This window comes from Aegilops tauschii, chromosome 4, assembly GCF_002575655.3.
Source record: "Aegilops tauschii subsp. strangulata cultivar AL8/78 chromosome 4, Aet v6.0, whole genome shotgun sequence".
Lineage (NCBI taxonomy): Eukaryota > Viridiplantae > Streptophyta > Magnoliopsida > Poales > Poaceae > Aegilops > Aegilops tauschii.
In genome coordinates, this window is record NC_053038.3 from 48,109,839 (window position 1) to 48,129,916 (window position 20,078).

Here is a 20,078-nt window from a genome sequence, read left to right on the forward strand (position 1 = left end):
AGTTTCTATATCTACGAATTTAAGTAGCATAAAAGAAGGAAAAACTTTCACATGCATGATTACATGTTGAGATGTGCCTTTTTTCATGCATAATTAAATATTGAAGTGTCATGTTTGCAATTATTAGTTACTACCTCTCCGTCTAGGATTTTTAGTCCCCATCATATTTTTGATCAAAATTTGATCACATATTTGACTAGCAAAATGTTAATGCATGTCACCAAATATTATACTGCTGGAGTAGTACATGATCTCATGGCCATAGCACCAAGGAATCTCTGGTGGACACAATCACAAGAATTGCCGCGACGAAGGTGTCCATAAACCTGGAGCAAAAAAAAAAAAAAAAAAAAAAAAAAAAAAAAAAAAAAAAAAAAAACCATGATCTTACATCTACTATCTAGTCGGTTTGCCTGGAGGATCCATCATCCATGCGTTGGTGTGTGGCTAAAGCGATCAGCAGGCCAGGCTAGCTTGTGGTGATCGATAGTGGGATGGGATAAGCTCTAAGATGCAGATTTTTCTTCTTTTCATTTAACCAGAATTAAGAAGTTTGCTAAATTTATTAATTGACCTATGGAGAATATTTTGTGTGTATAACTGAAGTATGGAGAGTTTGCATAGTTTATTAGATTTATTTTGGAAGAACTAATTATAACATCATATCTGGAACACCATGAATTGATATAATTACTCTCGTATTTGACAGTATGTTTCGCCCTTGCCTGGTATATAGTTGTTGTCAAGACTGAGTATACGATGGTCATTGTGTTGTGTCCCCTTGATGTTACATTATGAGGTAATAAAAATGTCGTCATCCAGCGAACAGAGGCCAACTTAGATGGTTAGGTTATTTCTGGTTCAACCAATCCACCATGGTTCTGGTGCACATATTTTCTTGGATTTATTTGAATCTTTCTGTGGGAAGAGGCATTCCCGTCGAATACGGAGGTGCTTGTGGTTACTTCGTCAATCTCAAGATGATGTGTGTGTGTTAATAAGGATGAGTGTCTGAGTGTCTGCATCTGTACAATGTTAAAAAAAAAATGCCATTTTCAAAGAAAGAAGTTTGAGATGGTCATTTCCACATGTGTCGGGCTAAAAAATTGAGCCCCCTAATATCACGAGAGGAGGCTTTTTGTGTAAGTGATGACCATAAATTGTAAAACTCTTCTTTCTCAATTTTATCCCTGCTCAGAAGAGAAAATAAGGCCATATAATATGGAGTAATCGACATACATTGTTGTCCTGCACAAATAAATAAATCGACATACATTGCTGCGAAAGAGCTTTGCATGCTATGCAGCCCCTCAACCGTCATCGTTATTGCATGTATCTAGGTCTGTACTGAGAACGTGTGTCTGCTTTCCCGCCTTTATTTGGTACAACGACGGGGTTCACGAGCTGATGATGAGAGGTCACCACCTGCTCCCCCTCCCTTCTCCACCACCTCCGACTGCTCTGGCGGCCACCATGGCGGCTGAGCACCTCCTGCCCCCTTCACCTCCACCACCCGCCACCCTCATCATCCACCCCAACGACGCGCTCACACCCATGGTTGCGCCACCTCCATCCATCTTCCTCGACTTGCCCTACGTCAAGGCCGGTCAAGTAGCTCTCCCGATGCTTCCTTGGCTGCGGCAACGCCATGGGTCTCGAGTTCGAGGACGACTGCAGCCGCTACCTTCGCCTCGACATCACCACCCCTGAGCTCCACCTCGCGTCGCCTCTCTACATCGTCTTCGACTTCTCCAACCGCCACCTCGACACCATCGTCGTCGCTGCTCTACTCCAGGCTGCTCTTGGTGGCTGTGCCGCTGACTTCTTCGTTGCTATGTGCTCACCACTCATTTTCCGCTTTCACGTTGCATCTCCACGCATCGCTGAGATCATCCTCGATCAGTCCAAGGTTTGCCACCGCAACTTCTCTATCGCCTTCATCAGAGCTCTGCCACCTCTCCCTCCATCACCACCACCGGCTGCGGCCTCCTGCATGTCGCTTGCCCGCCTGCTCCAAATTCCTGAAGATCTGGGGCTCCAGTTTGAAGCTGTGGCCTGGTCACAGCTCCGATCCTACGTCACCATCGACCCCGGCCGCCATCCTCACGGATGTCGCATGTATGCGGGAGTCGTCCAATTCCCATTCACCCTCAACGCCACGTCCATGGCGCTCGTCCTCGCTCGCCTGTTCGGAGGATGCTACCTCCACTTCAACGTCACTGACGACGGCGATTCATGCTTCTCCTTCACCGTCGCATCACCAAGCATTGCTAACCTAATAGCCTCCATGGGGGACTTCCGAAAGCGGGCCATGCTGCTCCGCTTTCCCTGGCCCATGCGCATGAGTGCTGCCCGACGCCTGCTTCCTGGCGACGTCATGCCTCCTCCGTTCGGATCCGCGTCTCCCTCGTCGTCGCCGGTCGTCTCTGCTTCACTGCCATCAGCGTCCACGCCCCTCGACCTACCTCAGGTGAGACGAAAACGGCCTGGTTTTAGCTTTTTTTTACCGAATGCTTAATGCTACTTGCTTTAACCAGACACCACCCCATGTGCATTACACTCATCATTCGCACCCCTTTTGGATTACTTTCCTCCCTATTAGTGTTAGGCCAAATGAAATGTTAATTGAATCAGCCCTAAACCACTGTTTTTGGGCTAACCAAGACTTCCACGCAATCAAGGTTACTGGTCTCATCTTGAAATTCGGCATCTCCTCTTGCACAGCAAAATTTCAAATCCTCAAAATTGGGCCCCTTGACTTTGTAGGGTTTCGTCTTTTCTTTTTGACCAGCTTGAAACGGCCGCATCGCACTGTGCTCGATTCCTCCATTGTTATAATGCCCTTGCCTTCTCCCCGCTGTCTCCTAGACCCGAATCCGTCCTTGGCCATTTTAACTATCCATCATACACGGCCTCGCCGCTCGGACGGTCAGCCATGCAAACCTCCCTGGCCCACCGCATGCACAATGATGATCGTGCGGCCGCTCCTGACACACCATATCCCCCCAAAGTTCCATACTCGCAGGACGACGTTGCGCGTGCGCATGAGGCCACTGCTAGAACAAAAAAAACCCTCTGATCTCTCTGTCTGTGCCAAATTTGGACGCTCCACCTGACCCACCCGCGTCAAATCCGGGCACCCCGCCGCCCCTTGTCTCCCCACGCGCCGCCCCAGAGACCGCATCTGTGGCGAATCTTGCATTGGGAACCGTTGACCCTGCGCGGCCACGCGCGCTGCCAGGCGCTCGCTCGACGCTGCCGCACCCCCCTCCTACCCCTGACCCGCCTCTAGACCTCATCATCGCCCCTAAAACCACTCTGCAGCCTAATCCGGCCGCTCGGTCACCACGCCCCGCCTACCCCTCGCCTCAAGCACTGCTGCACGCAACGGATCACGGTGCCCTGACAGCAGATCCGCTGCCCTCTCCATCCAAGCGCATCGAGATGCGCACATATCGAGACGCTCTCCTCTCTCCCACCCGCAGCCACAGCGACCTGTTGCCCCGCCCTCCATATATACCCCGACGCCTTCTCTCCCCCCTCACCTTCATCCTCATCCACCTCTAGCCACCAAAAAGAGACGCCGCTGTTTTTGCTGTCTAGCCCTAGATCACTGCGTGGAGGCTTGCCGTGACCCCGTACGCTGCGCCCGTTGTTGGCGGTGCGGCCACCGCAGCCGGGACTGCAGGTACCGCCGTCTATGGCCTTTCTTCCCCCTCTTCTCGACTCGTTCTCTAAAGTTCCTAACCCCACTTTCTGCCATCGCAGAATGGACTCCGCCAGCTCGTCCTCGGCACCCGCGGTAGACCCGCACACGCTCATGATCGACCAGATACCTGTCATCCTCTCGGAGCCCTTCCCCGCCGTTTGCGTCCCATCACCATTCATCCTTCATGGTGTCCCCATTGGCGCCAATGGCGTCCCCCTCCCCCACCATCTCCACCACGCACCTCAGCCCCTCCTCCCACACCCACCTCTCCCCCCACAACACTGTACACCCGCACACTTCCCCCTTCGACACCCACGAGCTGCAAGCACGTCTCTCCGACGTCTTCTTCGCATCTCAATACACAAGAACCACATCACATGTCTCCGAAATCGACGACGACGACGAGCTGCCGTGCCCAGTTCACGAGGCTGGGCCTCTGCCTCCCTACGGGGACATGCCGCTCGTCGCCGCCCCTCCCTGCCTAGTCCACTGCCCACGCCGCTTCGCCTTCGCTCACCTCCGCACCCCCGACCCCAACCCCACCCCTCTCATCCGCCGCGCCATCCAGCACACGTGCGGAAACCCTGCCTTCATCATGGGCGGCTCTTGGCGCGGGGTGGCCTGCCTCACTTTCCACACTCCAGCTGCCCACAATGACGTTGTTCATCACAGCCCCATAGACTTTGAAGGCAACACCATCACCATCGAGCCGGTCGAGCACGTCGACCGCTCCATTGCCATCTTCACTGATCTCGCAGAGATCGAGGTCTCGGAATTTCCACACGAGCTTTGGCACAACGACGGCATCCACTTCGCCCTTGCCTTCCTTGGTGATGTGTGTGCCGTCGACGACTTCTGCCTACATGGCATAGATTAAACCTCCGTTCGTGCTCTGGTCCTGCTGCAATCCGGCAAACCTGCGCCCCCTGGCATCGTCATCCAGCTCCCTCCTATCAATGAGATCCAGATAGCAAAGGTGGTTGAGGTCTCTCGCTGGAACCATGGCGACGGGGCCAACCCCTTCGGCGGGGACTCCTCAGACGGAGATTCTGCCCCCCTCCCAACGTGGCTCGCCACCACCCACCTTCCATAAACACATTGCACCGGTAGTCTCCGCCGTCCGTGCTGGCTGGCGCGCCGACCCCATGTACGGCGGCACACGCCCGGTTGCCCCCCTGCCAGCCCTGACACACGTGCGTCCCCTCCTGCTCCTGGCCACGACAATAGTGGCTCTGCACTGTCCTCCCCTTTTCCACCACCTGGATCCGTACGCCAGCCTCTCATCATATCTGATGATGACTCCGTGGACTCTGATGACATGCACACGCCGCTCCTGCATGGCGTCCCGACGGGGTCGCTGGACGTGGTGCATGCACCCATGCACGGCTCGGCGGGCCCACCGATCATCCGCCCGACTTCTCTTGTCGAGGACGTGCTCCCACCTGCCCCGCCCGCATGCCCGACGGACGCCGCGCCGCCCGTCAGCTCGTTGGTCCCTTCCGATACCTCGGCCTTCTCTGCGTTCGTGCCCCCGGATTCTGACATTGCAGCCCCCCCGCCTTCACCTTCACGGGGGGCGAATCTTCACGTGCAGCTGGTAAAACCCCAATCTCCCCACCCCCTAATCATTCCACTTCATTAGCTTCTGCCACCTTTGTTCTGACCCCTACCACTACGAACGCAGACCTGCCTCTCCACGACCTCGACACCCACGAATGCACCATCCGCAAGGAGCGCCGCAAGTCAGCTCGTGACCACTCTTGCTCCAAGGACAAGCTGCGTCGCAGCGCGCACCTTGCTGGCAAAGAGGCCAAGTACTCACCCATGCTCGCCAAGGCGGTCAAGGCCAAGGCTGCTCGTCTCTCCGCCGCGGACGTGGGTTCGGCCATTGATTGCGCCATCCACGACGCCCGCCTCGATGTCTCCGATGCCCCTCCCGCCTCTGCTGAAGATCTGGCAGCCATTGCTCTACTTTGCGGTGCGGACGATGACCACATTGACGCGATCCTTGAGGCGGAGGGCCCCAACTCCGGTGCTGACGCCGCTCAATGATCAGCTCACCTTCTCTGCCAAGCATGGCGGGGTGGACCGCAATGCCGCCGCCAGTTGTCGTTAGCATGCTCGTTCTAAATGTATCCCTGTACTTTTGGTTCTCGTTCCACCGTACGCTAGCCCAGCTCTGCAGTAATGCGTCATTGTACCTTTTGCTACTATCAGACATCTGTACCTCTATCTTAAAACTCTGGTGTACGTCTAGTTTCCATGAGTAATCTCACTTTCTCTATCTGTTCGTGGAACATACGTGGGCTGGGAGACGACGCCAAATGCGCTGACGTTCTCTCCGAACTGATCTCGATCAAACCTCACATTGCATTATTGCAAGAGTCAAAACTAGATGCGTTCTCAGACCCAAAGTTACGATCCTTCATGCCCACGCAGTTAGACCAAGTCTTCTCCCTACCTGTCGTCGGAACGGCGGGTGGCACCGTCTCCGCCGTCAATTCCGCCTCGTTCCAAGTAATCTCCTATAGCCACCTCACCTTCTCGTCAACTTTGATTATGTGATCCACGACAACCGACCGTAACATAGCAATCACCAATATTTATGCACCTTCTTCCCGCGCCCTCAAACAATCTTTCCTCGATGAGTTACTTGCTATCTCACAACCAGACGACTCACCATGGTTGCTTGTGGGCGATTTCAACCTACTCCGTTACCCCTCCGACAAGAATAATGACGCTTTTAGATAATCCGAAGCCAATGCATTTAACCAAACCCTTGATGATCTCGCCCTCATCGAACTACCACTTCTAGACCACCAATATACTTGGTCCAACAATAGAGCAACACCCACCCTAGAATGTATCGATCGTGCCTTCTTCAACTTAGCTTGGGCAAATGCTTTCCCAAACTCCCCCCTCTCCTCCCTCACGCGTTTCACATCTGACCATGTACCCCTCCTCATACACGTCACCACAACGATACCGCGGTCCAATTTTTTCAAATTCGAACCTGGTTGGGCCCAATTATGGCCCTGCGCTGACATTATCAGCAATGTTTGGGCCTCCTCGCGGCCCACAACACCCGCTAACTCTGCCGCCACCCTTGCCGCCTTGCTAAAAAAGACTCGGGCCGAGCTCAAAAAATGGGCTCGCTCTCGTATTCCCGCCCCCTCTGCGAATCTCGATGCAAAACCGCCATCGCCGCCCTCGATCACGCAGAAGAATCCAGGCCTCTATCTCCGCCCGAACTCCTCACTCGCAAAATCATCGTATCCCTCCTAAAATGCAATATCCAGGAAAAAATGGCTTATTGGAAATGGCGTGCCAAAGTCTCTCGAGCAATCCACGACGGTGAAAACTCCAAAATTTTCCACATGTCTTCCTCTCAATGTCTTAGGAAAAACAAAATCTTCTCCCTCACACGTGACGGCACGGTCTTCACCTCCCATCCCCACAAAGCTGAGATCCTACAGGATTTTTTCGTCTCGCTTATAGGCTCTCCCGCTACGACATCCTGGGCTTTTGACCTCAACTCCCTCTATCCTCATCATGTGCCCGGGCTACACGCCCTCGACGTACCCTTCTCCGAAGACGAAATTAAGTTGGACTTCTTCCAAATGAATCCCCGAGCAAGCCCTGGGCCAGATGGCTTCGGCCCTCCTTCTACAGGTCCTTTTGGGCCACTATCAAACATGCCATTTTGCCCTTCTTCCAACAATTACACCAAGGCATAGCAGATACAGAACGACTGAATCATGCACACATCGTCCTCCTTCCAAAAAACGCAGCCACCTCCTCACCCGATGCCTTCAGACCAATCTCCCTACAAAACTGCCCCGTCAAAGCATTTGCCAAAGCCATCACTTCGCGTCTAAAACCATTCATTCCTAGCCTAGTCCATGGGAACCAAACTGGCTTCATCACCGGCAGGAATATAGCCGAAAATTACGTCTTTGCGGCCGACCTAATCAGCTCTTGCCACTCCCGCAAAAAACCGACCATGGTTTTCAAACTCAACTTCAGAAAGGCTTTCGACTCTGTCCCCTGGCCTGCCCTTGATAGGATCTTACATGCCCGTGGCTTCTCTCAAACCTTTCGAACCTGGATTCAAAACATCTTACACATGGGCAAAACTGATGTCCTCCTAAATGGCATTCCCGGCAACTGGATTCAATGCAAGAAAGGCATGCGGCAGGGTGACCCAGCCTCGCTCTACCTGTTCCTCATCGTCGCAGATCTACTGCAGCAACTCATCATACAAAACCCCGAGCCAGATCTCCTCCACCATCCCATCTTCACCCACCTGCCTCCCACCATTCTCCAATACGCCGATGATACACTCATTATCGCAGCCGTCTCCCCACTTGCTGCCGCAACTCTCAAAATAATCCTGAATAACTTTGCGCAAGCTACCGGCCTCACCATCAACTTCTCCAAAACCACCTTGGCTACCCTACACACAGATGAAACTTTAGCTGATGCTGCTGCTCTCGCCATGGAATGCTCGCGCGCACCCTTCCCACAAATTTATCTGGGACTCCCCCTTGCCCCCACCAAGCCCCCCTCCAATGCGTTTGCCCCCTTGATTGCACGCTCTCGGAAATTACTAACTGGTTGGCGCACAAAACTTTTGGACACAGGCGATCGACTCATCCTCATATCTGCGGTCCTAGACTCTCTCCTTACATACTTCATGTCTGTATTCCGCATCCCAAAAAAGACCCTCAAAGTCATCGAATCTCTAAGGAGGTCATTTTTCTGGGCTGGTGAAGATGCCTGCTCGGGTGCTCAGTGCCTGATTGCGTGGAAAAACATTTGCTCGCCCAAAAAATTCGGTGGTTTAGGGCTCAAAAACCTACACGTTCAAAACAACTGCCTCCTAATGAAGTTTGCCGTCAAAGCACTCTCCTTCGTTCAGTCACCTTGGCTAGATTGGCTAGACCTCCAACACCCAAACGCCCTCGTCTCTTCAGCCCCCAAACCTCCTTCTTGTGCCGCACGATAACCCAACAGATACCCACCCTTCAGTCAATAACCTTTGTTATCACCAACAGTGGCACACACAGATACTTCTGGCTGGATACATGGCTCACTCCAAAACCCCTAGCTACCACCTTCCCACACCTCTTCTCGCACTCCACTCTACAACTGGTTAAAGTAGCTAACATTTTGCGCCTCGGTATCGAAGCAAACCTCCGTAATCATCTCTCTTTAACAACAGAACGAGAGCTTGCGTCGCTTTTGGCTGTTTTGCAGGACTTCACGCCGTGGACTGAGGAAGATCAACGGTTTCTGCTCCAGGGGCATGACTTCTCCACCAAGCAAGCATACGGCACACTCATGACTAAGCCAGACACAGATCCCATTGCCCCCCTCATCTGGGGCACCAAGGTTCCTCGCAAGATCAAGATTTTTGCCTGGCTTCTCTTCAAAGATCGCCTCAACTCTGCTGTGAACCTCGCCCATAAGCACATAATCTCCTCCAACATATGCCCTCGCTGTGCTACATCACCTGAAGACTCCACTCACATCTTCATCACATGCCCCCTTGCCAATAGGATTTGGCAACGACTAGGCCTACTGCCCTTGTCCGACGACCTCAACGAGCTCTGGGATACATCGCTGCCCCAAAATCTACCCACAAATGCATGGTCCTTCGTCCTCCTCGCCTTACTCTGAAAGATTTGGGCAGCACGTAATGACATGCTGTTTAGGAGTATCGATCAACGTTCTGTAATAACAATTAGGAACCTGATCTCTGACCTAGACCTTTGGTCACACCGCCTTGACTCGGGTGACAAGGAGGCAGTCTTCTCGTGGCGTTCCTTCCTATCTGCACGTTGCACCGTTCCGCTGTAGTTCTGTACTCGCTGCTTCCGCAGTCGTTTGAGTAATATATCCAGGTGGGGAACCCACCCCCCCCCCCCCCCCCCCCCCCCCACCAAAAAAAAGAACGTGTGTGGGGCTACTGACCAAACTTGAAGCCTGGTTCTCACCAAAAAATAAAATCCCCTCACTACATATACTCACGTTGTGCAAGCTGGCGAGTTCACTGTGTATATTTATGTTGCGGCAGCTAGCTGGAGTTCGATGCCTTTTTCGATCTTATATAATGCCTTCGGGTTGTATGTACCATAGGATCGAGTTTTTTTTCACCTAGGTCTGTACTGTGCACACACACGAGACACACTACTCGTGGGAAAGCGAGGAGATAAGGTGGACAAAGTTTTCCTTACAGCAGCCATCCATTGATCGGCGGGCGGCTGGACGACTGCGCGGCCCTTGACGAGATCGGGTCCAAGTCTAGTGTTTACGTCGACGTCAAGCGGGAACGTCCCAACGGGCTTTAGCACGATCGGGTGGTCTGTTGACTCTCTTGTTTCATGATGAGTTTCAGCAAGCCTATTTGACCCTTCCGTGGCTAAAGTAACCGCTCCAAAGCCGTGGTACATGCATGCTTGCGTGCAGCACGCTAGCAACTTCTTGCATGCTCCTACTCGTTCCCAAGAGATTGTTGATGCTTTTTTTTATCACAAGAAAATGTTTTTGTTTGTGAAGAAGATCCAGATATACTATAAAAGTTTAGAAAGCACCACATTGCGGTCTCTAGACTATTGAACAAGCACTACCGCCATCAGAATAAGGCGCCGACGCAGCGATGTCGCAGCTCACTTACCGAAGCCGGCTTGACCTTGTCAATGTCAATAGAGAAGTCTTCGTGCACATATCTCAAACGACAAGTGCTCTGGTGTGTCGAAGTCATAGTCATCGACACCGAGTCCTTGAATAGATGTACATCAAATCTTGTTGTCGTGCATGATACAGCAAGAAAAAATCTAACCTGACCGCCAAAAGAGATGGTGGGAACTAGTCAGAAATTCGCAGGGGCATGTTAGTGTGGGGCCAGTCACCTGCCAAGCCATGCCGTCCGCTAGATTTTTTTCAGAAGTTTGGAACTTAACATTTTTTTCAGAAGTCATCAAAATATATTTAAAATGAATTTTATTTGAAAGATGTAGAATTTTAAAATCGGAAGCCAAAAAAATGGCCGAGACCTGAGTGGCACGCAAGTGCAGTAAATCCTCGTCCGGGAACAAGTAGGTACTAGTTAATAAAGTTAAAGTAGCTTTGCTATTTGTGAACGCAGATATGGACGTTTGTGGCAACGATCACGTATGATAATTAAAGTTCATGCCTTTTTTGGCTTAGCAAAGGCATATGCATGCACATATGAGCCACGAGCTGAATTGTTAATCGTTTCAGCGCTCCGGAATCCCTAATCTCGCTCCTTTGCCGATAACGATAGCTGGACACGCGCGCACTGCCGTGTTGCTGCTTTCTCTAATTTTAAGAATACTTTTTTTTTTCACCAATATGCCAAGCTGGCGTATCATTGCGTTGATAGGTAGATAGAATACAAGGGTTGAGGGCTCCTAGCTCGTACACAACTAGGCGTGCCAGGGGTCCTCATGAGCAGAAGAAGTGGGTTGCTCGGCCCAGTTACAATAGGTTTACATCGCGTCGATTACAGCTTGGAGTCCTTTGGCACCGGCACAGGCCCAGATGCGCACGTCATCTTGGATCAAAGCAAACAAGTGGCTAGCAGAGGGTTGCTGTAGGTCGAAGATGCAAGCATTGCGATGCTTCCAAATGGCCCAGGTGACCAGCGGGACTAGGGACGCAAGGGCTTTCTGGAGCGACACCGGGATGGAGCTAGTAGCGTCTCTCCACCAGTCGTAGCGGGTGACGTCGCCATTGGGAGGGCTGACGGTGAGTTTGCACCAAGCTAGAGTGTGATGCCAAATCTCTCTGGAGAAAACGCAGGCGGCAAGGAGGTGATGGATGTCCTCAAGGTCTTGATCACATAGGACACAACGAGGAGGGTGGGCCAATCCCCGCTTGGCTAGTCTCTCAGCCGTCCAACAACGGTCTGCTTGGCGAGCCACAAGAATATTTTGACAGTGGTTGGGGCCCAACCCTTCCATGTCAGCCTCCAGTCCATGTCCGCAATGGAGCCTTGGAAGAGAGCCATGTAGCAAGATGAGGCCGAGTACATGCCGCTAGCAGTCCATCGCCAGCGAATGCGGTCTAGGTCAGAGGATAGGGTGACTTGTAGAAGACGCATCCAAAGGTAGATATACTCAGCAGTGGCCTCGACACCAAGCCCGCCGCGGATGTCCTGAATCCAGGCCCGGTTGAGAAGTCCCTCATGGACCAGGTGCTTGTTGCGGCATCTTTGAGGTACCAAAGTGGTCAGGCTCGGCGCGATCTTGGAAATCGACTTGCCATCCAGCCAATGATCAGTCCAGAATCGACATGTAAGACCGTTACCAATAGTCTAGGAGGTGGATGCACGGAAGATGTCCCGCACGTCAGCGTCGTCAGGCAGGTGAAGATGGTGCCAGGGCCGCGTGGGGTCGGTGATGCGCAACCAAGGCCACCTAGCCCGGAGATAAATGCTAGTGCGTTGAAGGTCACGCACGCCTAGGCCCCCAAGCTCGAGGGGCGGCACACCTTCTGCCAGTTCACCAAGCAGTTGCCTGAACGGACCTCCTTGCGCCCATGCCATAGGAAATCACGGATTAGCCGGTTAACGAGCTTCAGGATGGTGGGCGAGAGGGCCATGGCCAGCAGTAGGTGGACTGGCATGGCGCTCAGGACAAGGCAAACTAGGGCAAGCCGCTCGCCACGGGATAGTAGGCAAGCCTGCCAGGTACCAAGGCGCTTGGCCATTTTCTCCACAAGGGGTAGCAGCGCCGATGTGGGAACCTTCCTGGTAGAGAGTGGAAGTCCAAGATACTGGATGGGGAAGTGTGTGGTCTGGCAAGAGAGTGTCACACCGGCCCTGGTGCCTAACTCGTCCGTGCAACAGATGGGTGTCGCAGAGCACTTTGCGAAGTTGGTCTTGAGGCCTGAAGCTTGGCCAAACACCTTTAGGATGCCCTGCACCGCCCGAAGGTCGTGGTCATCAGGGTGACAAAAAGTTATACTTATAGCCCGACTCCACAAACGTGTTTCTATACGCCTGGACGCATGGCTCGGTCAGAAAGTTGTGACCCAGACGGGTTCATATCGGCTCTAAATTTCTGGGCGGACCAGTGTTCCTCGTATGCAGCTCAAATCCGGTGTAAATATAGGGAGGCCCGGGCACGTTTGTCACACCGGATCCAGCCCATCCTGACTCGTCCCGACCCTATATATATTTGTCCCCATTCACACCTCGGGCCAAACCCTAACCATTCCACTCCACTTCGCTCCGCCACCAAACTCCCTTTCGGCGATCTCTAGGCCTCTTCGGCAACACGAGCAGTGGATCCGTGTTCTTTGTTACCTAACTAGTAACTGGGACCTCATCCCTGGCCGAAGGAGGAGGTGGTCGTCCGCATTGCGCTCCGCCGCGCCCTTGAGGAAAACGCCCGACAGCGGTCAGACTCGATCCAACGGGAATCCAGCGCATCCACTCAAATGGCGCTTGGAAATGGCGTGAGGCGCGTCGCCACTGCCTTGCAAGAGCGATGTGGTCCGCCTGGCGTCCGAACGATGTGGCGAACACGGAGCCCCTTCATTGGCACACCGACTCGGGGACCCTCCGTGACCCGTTCGCTGAGGCTATGGCACGGAATGCCCCCGCGCGAGGAAGAGGGGCGGGAGGCCGCATCAACCCTTGCAGTAGAAGCCGGCGAGCCGGAATCGCACTCCTCTGCGTTGGTATGGGTGGCTGATAACCCACAAGTATAGGGGATCGCAACAGTTTTCGAGGGTAGAGTATTCAACCCAAATTTATTGATTCGACACAAGGGGGGCCAAAGAATATTCTCAAGTATTAGCAGCTGAGTTTTCAATTCAACCACACCTGGATAACTTAATATCTGCAGCAAAGTATTTAGTAGCAAAGTAATATGATAGTAGTGGTAACGGTAACAAAAGTAACAGTAGCAAAAATAATATTTTTGGTATTTTGTAGTGATTGTAACAGTAGCAACGGAAAAGTAAATAAGCGAAGAACAATATGTGGAAAGCTCGTAGGCATTGGATCGGTGATGGAGAATTATGTCGGATGTGGTTCATTATGTAACAGTCATAACATAGGGTGACATAGAACTAGCTCCAATTCATCAATGTAATGTAGGCATGTATTCCGAATATAGTCATATGTGCTTATGGAAAAGAACTTGCATGACATCTTTTGTCCTACCCTCCCGTGGCAACGGGGTCCTAATGGAAACTAAGGGATATTAAGGCCTCCTTTTAATAGAGTACCGGACCAAAGCATTAACACATAGTGAATACATGAACTCCTCAAACTACGGTCATCACCGGGAGTGGTCCCGATTATTGTCACTTCTGGGTTGCCGGATCATAACACATAGTAGGTGACTATAGACGTGCAAGATAGGATCAAGAACTCACATGTATTCATGAAAACATAATAGGTTCAGATCTGAAATCATGGCACTCGGGCCCTAGTGACAAGCATTAAGCATAGCAAAGTCATAGCAACATCAATCTCAAAACATAGTGGATACTAGGGATCAAACCCTAACAAAGCTAACTCGATTACATGATAGATCTCATCCAACCCATCACCGTCCAGCAAGCCTACGATGGAATTACTCACGCACGGCGGTGAGCATCATGAAATTGATGACGGAGGATGGTTGATGATGACGACGGCGACGAATCCCCCTCTCCGGAGCCCCGAACGGACTCCAGATCAGCCCTCCCGAGAGGTTTTAGGGCTTGGCGGCGGCTCCGTATCGTAAAACGCGATGACTCCTTCTCCTTGATTTTTTCTCCCCGAAAGTGAATATATGGAGTTGGAGTTGAGGTCGGTGGAGCGTCAGGGGGCCCACAAGGTAGGGGGGCGCGCCCTAGGGGGGCAGGCGCCCCCCCCACCCTCGTGGACAGGGTGTGGGCCCCCTGATGTGGATTTTTATTCCAGTATTTTTCTTATTTTCCAAATAGATGTTCCGTGGAATTTCAGGTCATTCCGAGAACTTTTGTTTCTGCACATAAATAACACCATGGAAAGTCTGCTGAAAACAGCGTTAGTCCGGGTTAGTTCCATTCAAATCATGCAAGTTAGAGTCCAAAACAAGGGCAAAAGTGTTTGGAAAAGTAGATACGACGGAGACGTATCAACCCCCCCAAGCTTAAACCTTTGCTTGTCCTCAAGCAATTCAGTTGATAAACTGAAAGTGATAAAGAAAAACTTTTACAAACTCTGTTTGCTCTTGTTGTTGTAAATATGTAAAGCCAGCATTCAAGTTTTCAGCAAAGATTATGACTAACCACATTTGCAATAACTCTTAGGTCTCATGTTTACTTATATCAATGGCATAATCAACTAGCGAGCGATAATAATAAATCTCGGATGACAACACTTTCTCAAAACAATCATAATATGATATAACAGGATGGTATCTCACTAGCCCTTTCTGAGACCGCAAAACAAAAATGCAGAGCAACTTTAAAGATCAAGGACTGACTAGACATTGTAATTCATGGTAAAAGAGATCCAGTCATAGTCATACCCAATATAAATTAATAGTAATGGATGCAAATGACAGCTGCGCTCTCCAGCTAGTGCTTTTTAATAAGAGGGTGATGACTCAACATAAAAGTAAATAGATAGGCCCTTCGCAGAGGGAAGCAGGGATTTGTAGAGGTGCCAGAGCTCGGTTTTGAAATAGAGATAAATAATATTTTGAGCGGCATACTTTCATTGTCAACATAACAACCAAGAGATGGCGATATCTTCCATGCTACACACATTATAGGCGGTTCCCAAACAGAATGGTAAAGTTTATACTCCCCCTCCACCAACAAGCATCAATCCATGGCTTGCTCGAAACAACGAGTGCCTCCAACTAGCAACAGCCCCAGGGGGAGTTTTGTTTGCAATTATTTTGATTTAGTTTGCATAAAGCATGGGACTGGGCATCCCGGTGACCAGCCATTTTCTTGTGAATGAGGAGCGGAGTCCACTCCTCTTGAGAATAACCTGCCTAGCATGGAAGATACAGACAGCCCTAGTTGATACATGAGCTATTCGAGCATACAAAACAGAATGTTTATTTGAAGGTTTAGTGTTTGGCACATACAATTTACTTGGAACGGCAGGTAGATACCGCATATAGGAAGGTATAGTGGACTCATATGAAATAACTTTGGGGTTTAAGGGATTGGATGCACAAGCAGTATTCCCGCTTAGTACAAGTGAAGGCTAGCAGAAGACTGGGAAGCGACCAACTAGAGAGCGACAACAGTCATGAACATGCATTAAAATTAATAAACATTGAGTACGAGCATGAGTAGGATATAATCCACCATGAACATAAATATCGTGAAGGCTATGTTGATTTGTTTCAACTACATGTGTGAACATGTGCCAAGTCGAGTCACTTAAATCATTCAAAGGAGGATACCACCCCACTATACCACATCACAACCATTTTAATAGCATGTTGGCACGCAAGGTAAACCATTATAACTCATAGCTAATCAAGCATGGCATAAGCAACTATGATCTCTAATTGTCATTGCAAACATGTTTATTCATAATAGGCTGAATCAGGAACGATGAACTCATCATATTTACAAAAACAAGAGAGGTCGAGTTCATACCAGCTTCTCTCATCTCAGTTAGTCCATCATATATCGTCATAATTGCCTTTCACTTGCACGACCGAACAATGTGAATAATAATAAGAGTGCACGTGCATTGGACTAAGCTGGAATATGCGAGCATTCAATAAATAGGAGAAGACAAGGCAATATGGGCTCTTGGTTAAATCAACAATAATGCATATAAGAGCCACTTCAACAATTTAATCGTGGTCTTCTCCTATCGACCCCCAAAGAAAAGAAAAGAAATAAAACTATTTACACGGGAAAGCTCCCAACAAGCAAAAGAAGAACGGGAAATCTTTTTGGGTTTCCTTTTTAATTATTACTACTACAGCAAGAAAAGTAAACTAGCTAAAAGCTACACTAATTTTTTTTTAATTTTTCTTAAGGTTTAACCAACACACAAGAAGAAAGCAAGAAAAAGAAAATAAACTAGCATGGATATTACAATGAAAGAGTATGAGCACCGACAACTAGCAATGAGTGTGTGAACATAAATGTAATGTCGGTGAGAAATACGTACTCCCCCAAGCTTAGGCTTTTGGCCTAAGTTGGTTTATTGCCACGGATGGCCTGGCGTAGCCGGGGTCGTACTGAGATGCAGCGGCTATCGCCTCCTGAGCTGCAGCGTGGCGGCGAGCTGCCTCCGCACTCCTCTCATACTCATCTGCCTCCTCTCTGGTAATAACATATCTTCCTTTTGCCTGATAATCAAAGAAGGCAGGAGCAGGGAGAGTAATACGGACAGCACGACGTCTGTCAAAGATTAAGCGATACCGGAGAGGTGATTCATTCCTCTTGACAAACTGGTGGTGAACCATAGCATTAAAGTCTAAATAAGTAGGAGGCAACTCAATATCATCCTCACGTATGTCCACACCAAGAAAATCAGCTAAGCGGGTTGCATAAATTCCTCCAAAGAAATCTCCATTAAATCTATTATGATGCAACCTACGTGCAACAATGGCTCCCAAATTATAAGATTTGTCTCTTAACACAGCACTCCTGAGAATACTGAGATCAGGGACACACATGTGACATGCTTCATCTTTACCATTTATGCACCTACCTATGAAGAGAGCCAAATAATGTATAGCAGGAAAATGAATGCTCCCTATGGTAGCCTGTGCTATATCTCTAGATTCCCCCACAGTTATACTAGCAAGAAAATTTCTAAATTCAGATTTGCGAGGTTCACTAGCACTACCCCATTGTGGAAGTTTGCAAGCAGTGGTAAAATCCTCAAGTCCATCGTATAAGATTTTTCATAAAGATCAAACAGGACAGTTGGAGAATTACGTGAAGATGAAAATTCAAACCTCCTCACAAATGAACTAGTGAGATAGTGGTATTGGTGGCACTTCTCTGCCTCGAAGCTCACAAGATCAGCGTTACGCAAATATGCGTTAAATTCTTCCTTGATTCCCGCTCGATCCATAAAGTTTTCTGAAGGCCATTCACAGAGGCCGCACTGGAGCGTCCCTTGGTGGCTCATCGTCAGCATCACGCATTGCAAGCCTGGGTCCTTGCTTCCTTGAAGAACCACCTTGGAACATTTTCCTAAGCATATTTCCTCCTCTGAAAAATTTCTGAGATTTTTAGTAACTTCAAAATAAAAGTGAACCAAACTCAACAAAATTGATAGCAACTACTCCTACAAGTGCCTAGAGCCTATATCATGCATTAGAACTACTTGGAAACATATAAATTTAACATGCAAGCTCAAGAACATGGTCACCTAGGTAGCACAAATTTGCAATGAATAAAGTACTAGAACAAAAACTAATTGGACCAAAATGGAGGAGTCACATACCAAGGAACAATCCCCCTAAGCAGTTTTGTGAGAAGTGCTTTGAGCAAGGAGATCGAAAATCGCAGCAAAATGAGCTAGAACTCGTGCTTGAGCTGGATAGTGATTTTTTTGGGAGGAAGAAGAAGTGTGTGGGTGCAGGAATAAGTGGACGGGAGCCACCATGGGCCCACGAGGCAGGGGGGCGCGCCCTCCACCCTCGTGGCCAGGTGCTTGCCCCTCCTGCTGTGTTCTCAGTGCCAGATATTCTCAAATATTCTATAAAAAATCATATTTCATTTTCAGGGCATTTGGAGAACTTTTATTTTCGAGGTATTTTTATATTGCACGGATAATTCAGAAAACAGACAGAAAAATACTATTTTTGCTTTATTTCAACTAAATAACAGAAAGTAGAGAGAGGGTACAGAAGGTCGTGCCTTCTAGTTTCATCCATCTCATGCTCATCAAAAGGAATCCACTAACAAGGTTGATCATGTCTTGTTAACAAACTCATTCCGACTAACATGGAACCGGAGAAATTTCGAATAACACTATGTTACCTCAACGGGGATATGCACATCCCCTATAATAAGAATATCATATTTCCTTTTGACAGTAGGAAGAGGAAATTCAAAACCTCCAAAAATAATCGATGGAATTTTTCCAATAGAATTGATACTATGAACTTGAGGTTGTTTCCTCGGAAAGTGTACCGTATGCTCATTGCCATTAACATGAAAAGTGACGTTGCCTTTATGGCAATCAATAACAGCCCCTGCAGTATTCAAAATAGGTCTTCCAAGAATAATAGACATACTATCGTCCTCGGGAATATCAAGAATAACAAAGTCCATTAAAATAGTAACGTTTGCAACCACAACAGGCACATCCTCACAAATACCAACAGGTATAGCAGTTGATTTATCGGCCATTTGCAAAGATATTTCAGTAGGTGTCAACTTATTCAAGTCAAGTCTATGATATAAAGAGAGAGGCATAACACTAACACCGGCTCCAAGATCACATAAAGCAGTTTTAACATAGTTTCTTTTAAAGGAGCATGGTATAGTTGGTACTCCTGGATCTCCAAGTTTCTTAGGTATTCCACCCTTAGAAGTATAATTAGCAAGCATGGTGGAAATTTCAGCTTCCGGTATCTTTCTTTTATTAGTAACAATATCTTTCATATACTTAGCATAAGGATTCATTTTGATCATATCAGTTAAACGCATACGTAAAAAGATAGGTCTAATCATTTCAGCAAAGCGCTCAAAATCCTCATCATCCTTCTTCTTGGATGGTTTGGGAGGAAAAGGCATGGGTTTCTGAACCCATGGTTCCCTTTCTTTACCATGTTTCCTAGCAACAAAGTCTCTCTTATCATAACGTTGATTCCTTGATTGTGGGTTACCAAGATCAACAGCAAGTTCAATTTCTACATCATTATCATTACTAGGATGTGCATCATCATGAACATCATCATTAACATTTTCATTAGGTTCATGTTCATTACCAGATTGTGTTTCAGCATCAGAAATAGATATATCATTTTGATTCTCAGGTGGTTCAGCAATAGGTTCACTAGAAGCATGCAAAGTCCTATCATTTTTCTTTTTCTTCTTTTTAGAAGGACTAGGTGCATCAATATTATTTCTCTGAGAATCTTGCTCAATTCTCCTAGGGTGGCCTTCAGGATACAAAGGTTCCTGAGTCATCTTACCAGTTCTAGTAGCCACTCTAACAGCATAATCATTATTCTTACTATTCAATTCACTAAGAAAATCATTTTGAGCTTTAAGTACTTGTTCTACTTGAGTGGTAACCATAGAAGCATGTTTACTAATGAGCTTAAGTTCACCCTTAACATTAGCCATATAATCACCCAAGTGCTGAATCATATAAGCATTTTGTTTTAATTGTCTACCAAAATAAGCATTGAAATCT

At 48.8% G+C, this 20,078-nt stretch overlaps 1 protein-coding gene and 1 pseudogene across 1 annotated transcript; both read left to right on the forward strand.

Moving 5' to 3' along the window:
* The first annotated feature begins 1,473 nt into the window (after positions 1-1,473).
* On the forward strand, positions 1,474-2,518 carry LOC109734532 (uncharacterized; annotated as a pseudogene).
* A 5,317-nt stretch (positions 2,519-7,835) lies between these two features.
* Positions 7,836-9,391, forward strand: LOC120963233 (uncharacterized). The gene is made up of 2 exons (XM_040387823.1): positions 7,836-8,284; positions 8,767-9,391. The coding sequence occupies exons 1-2, from the start codon at positions 7,836-7,838 to the stop codon at positions 9,389-9,391; spliced, it is 1,074 nt and encodes a 357-aa protein (XP_040243757.1).
* The last annotated feature ends 10,687 nt before the right edge of the window (positions 9,392-20,078 follow it).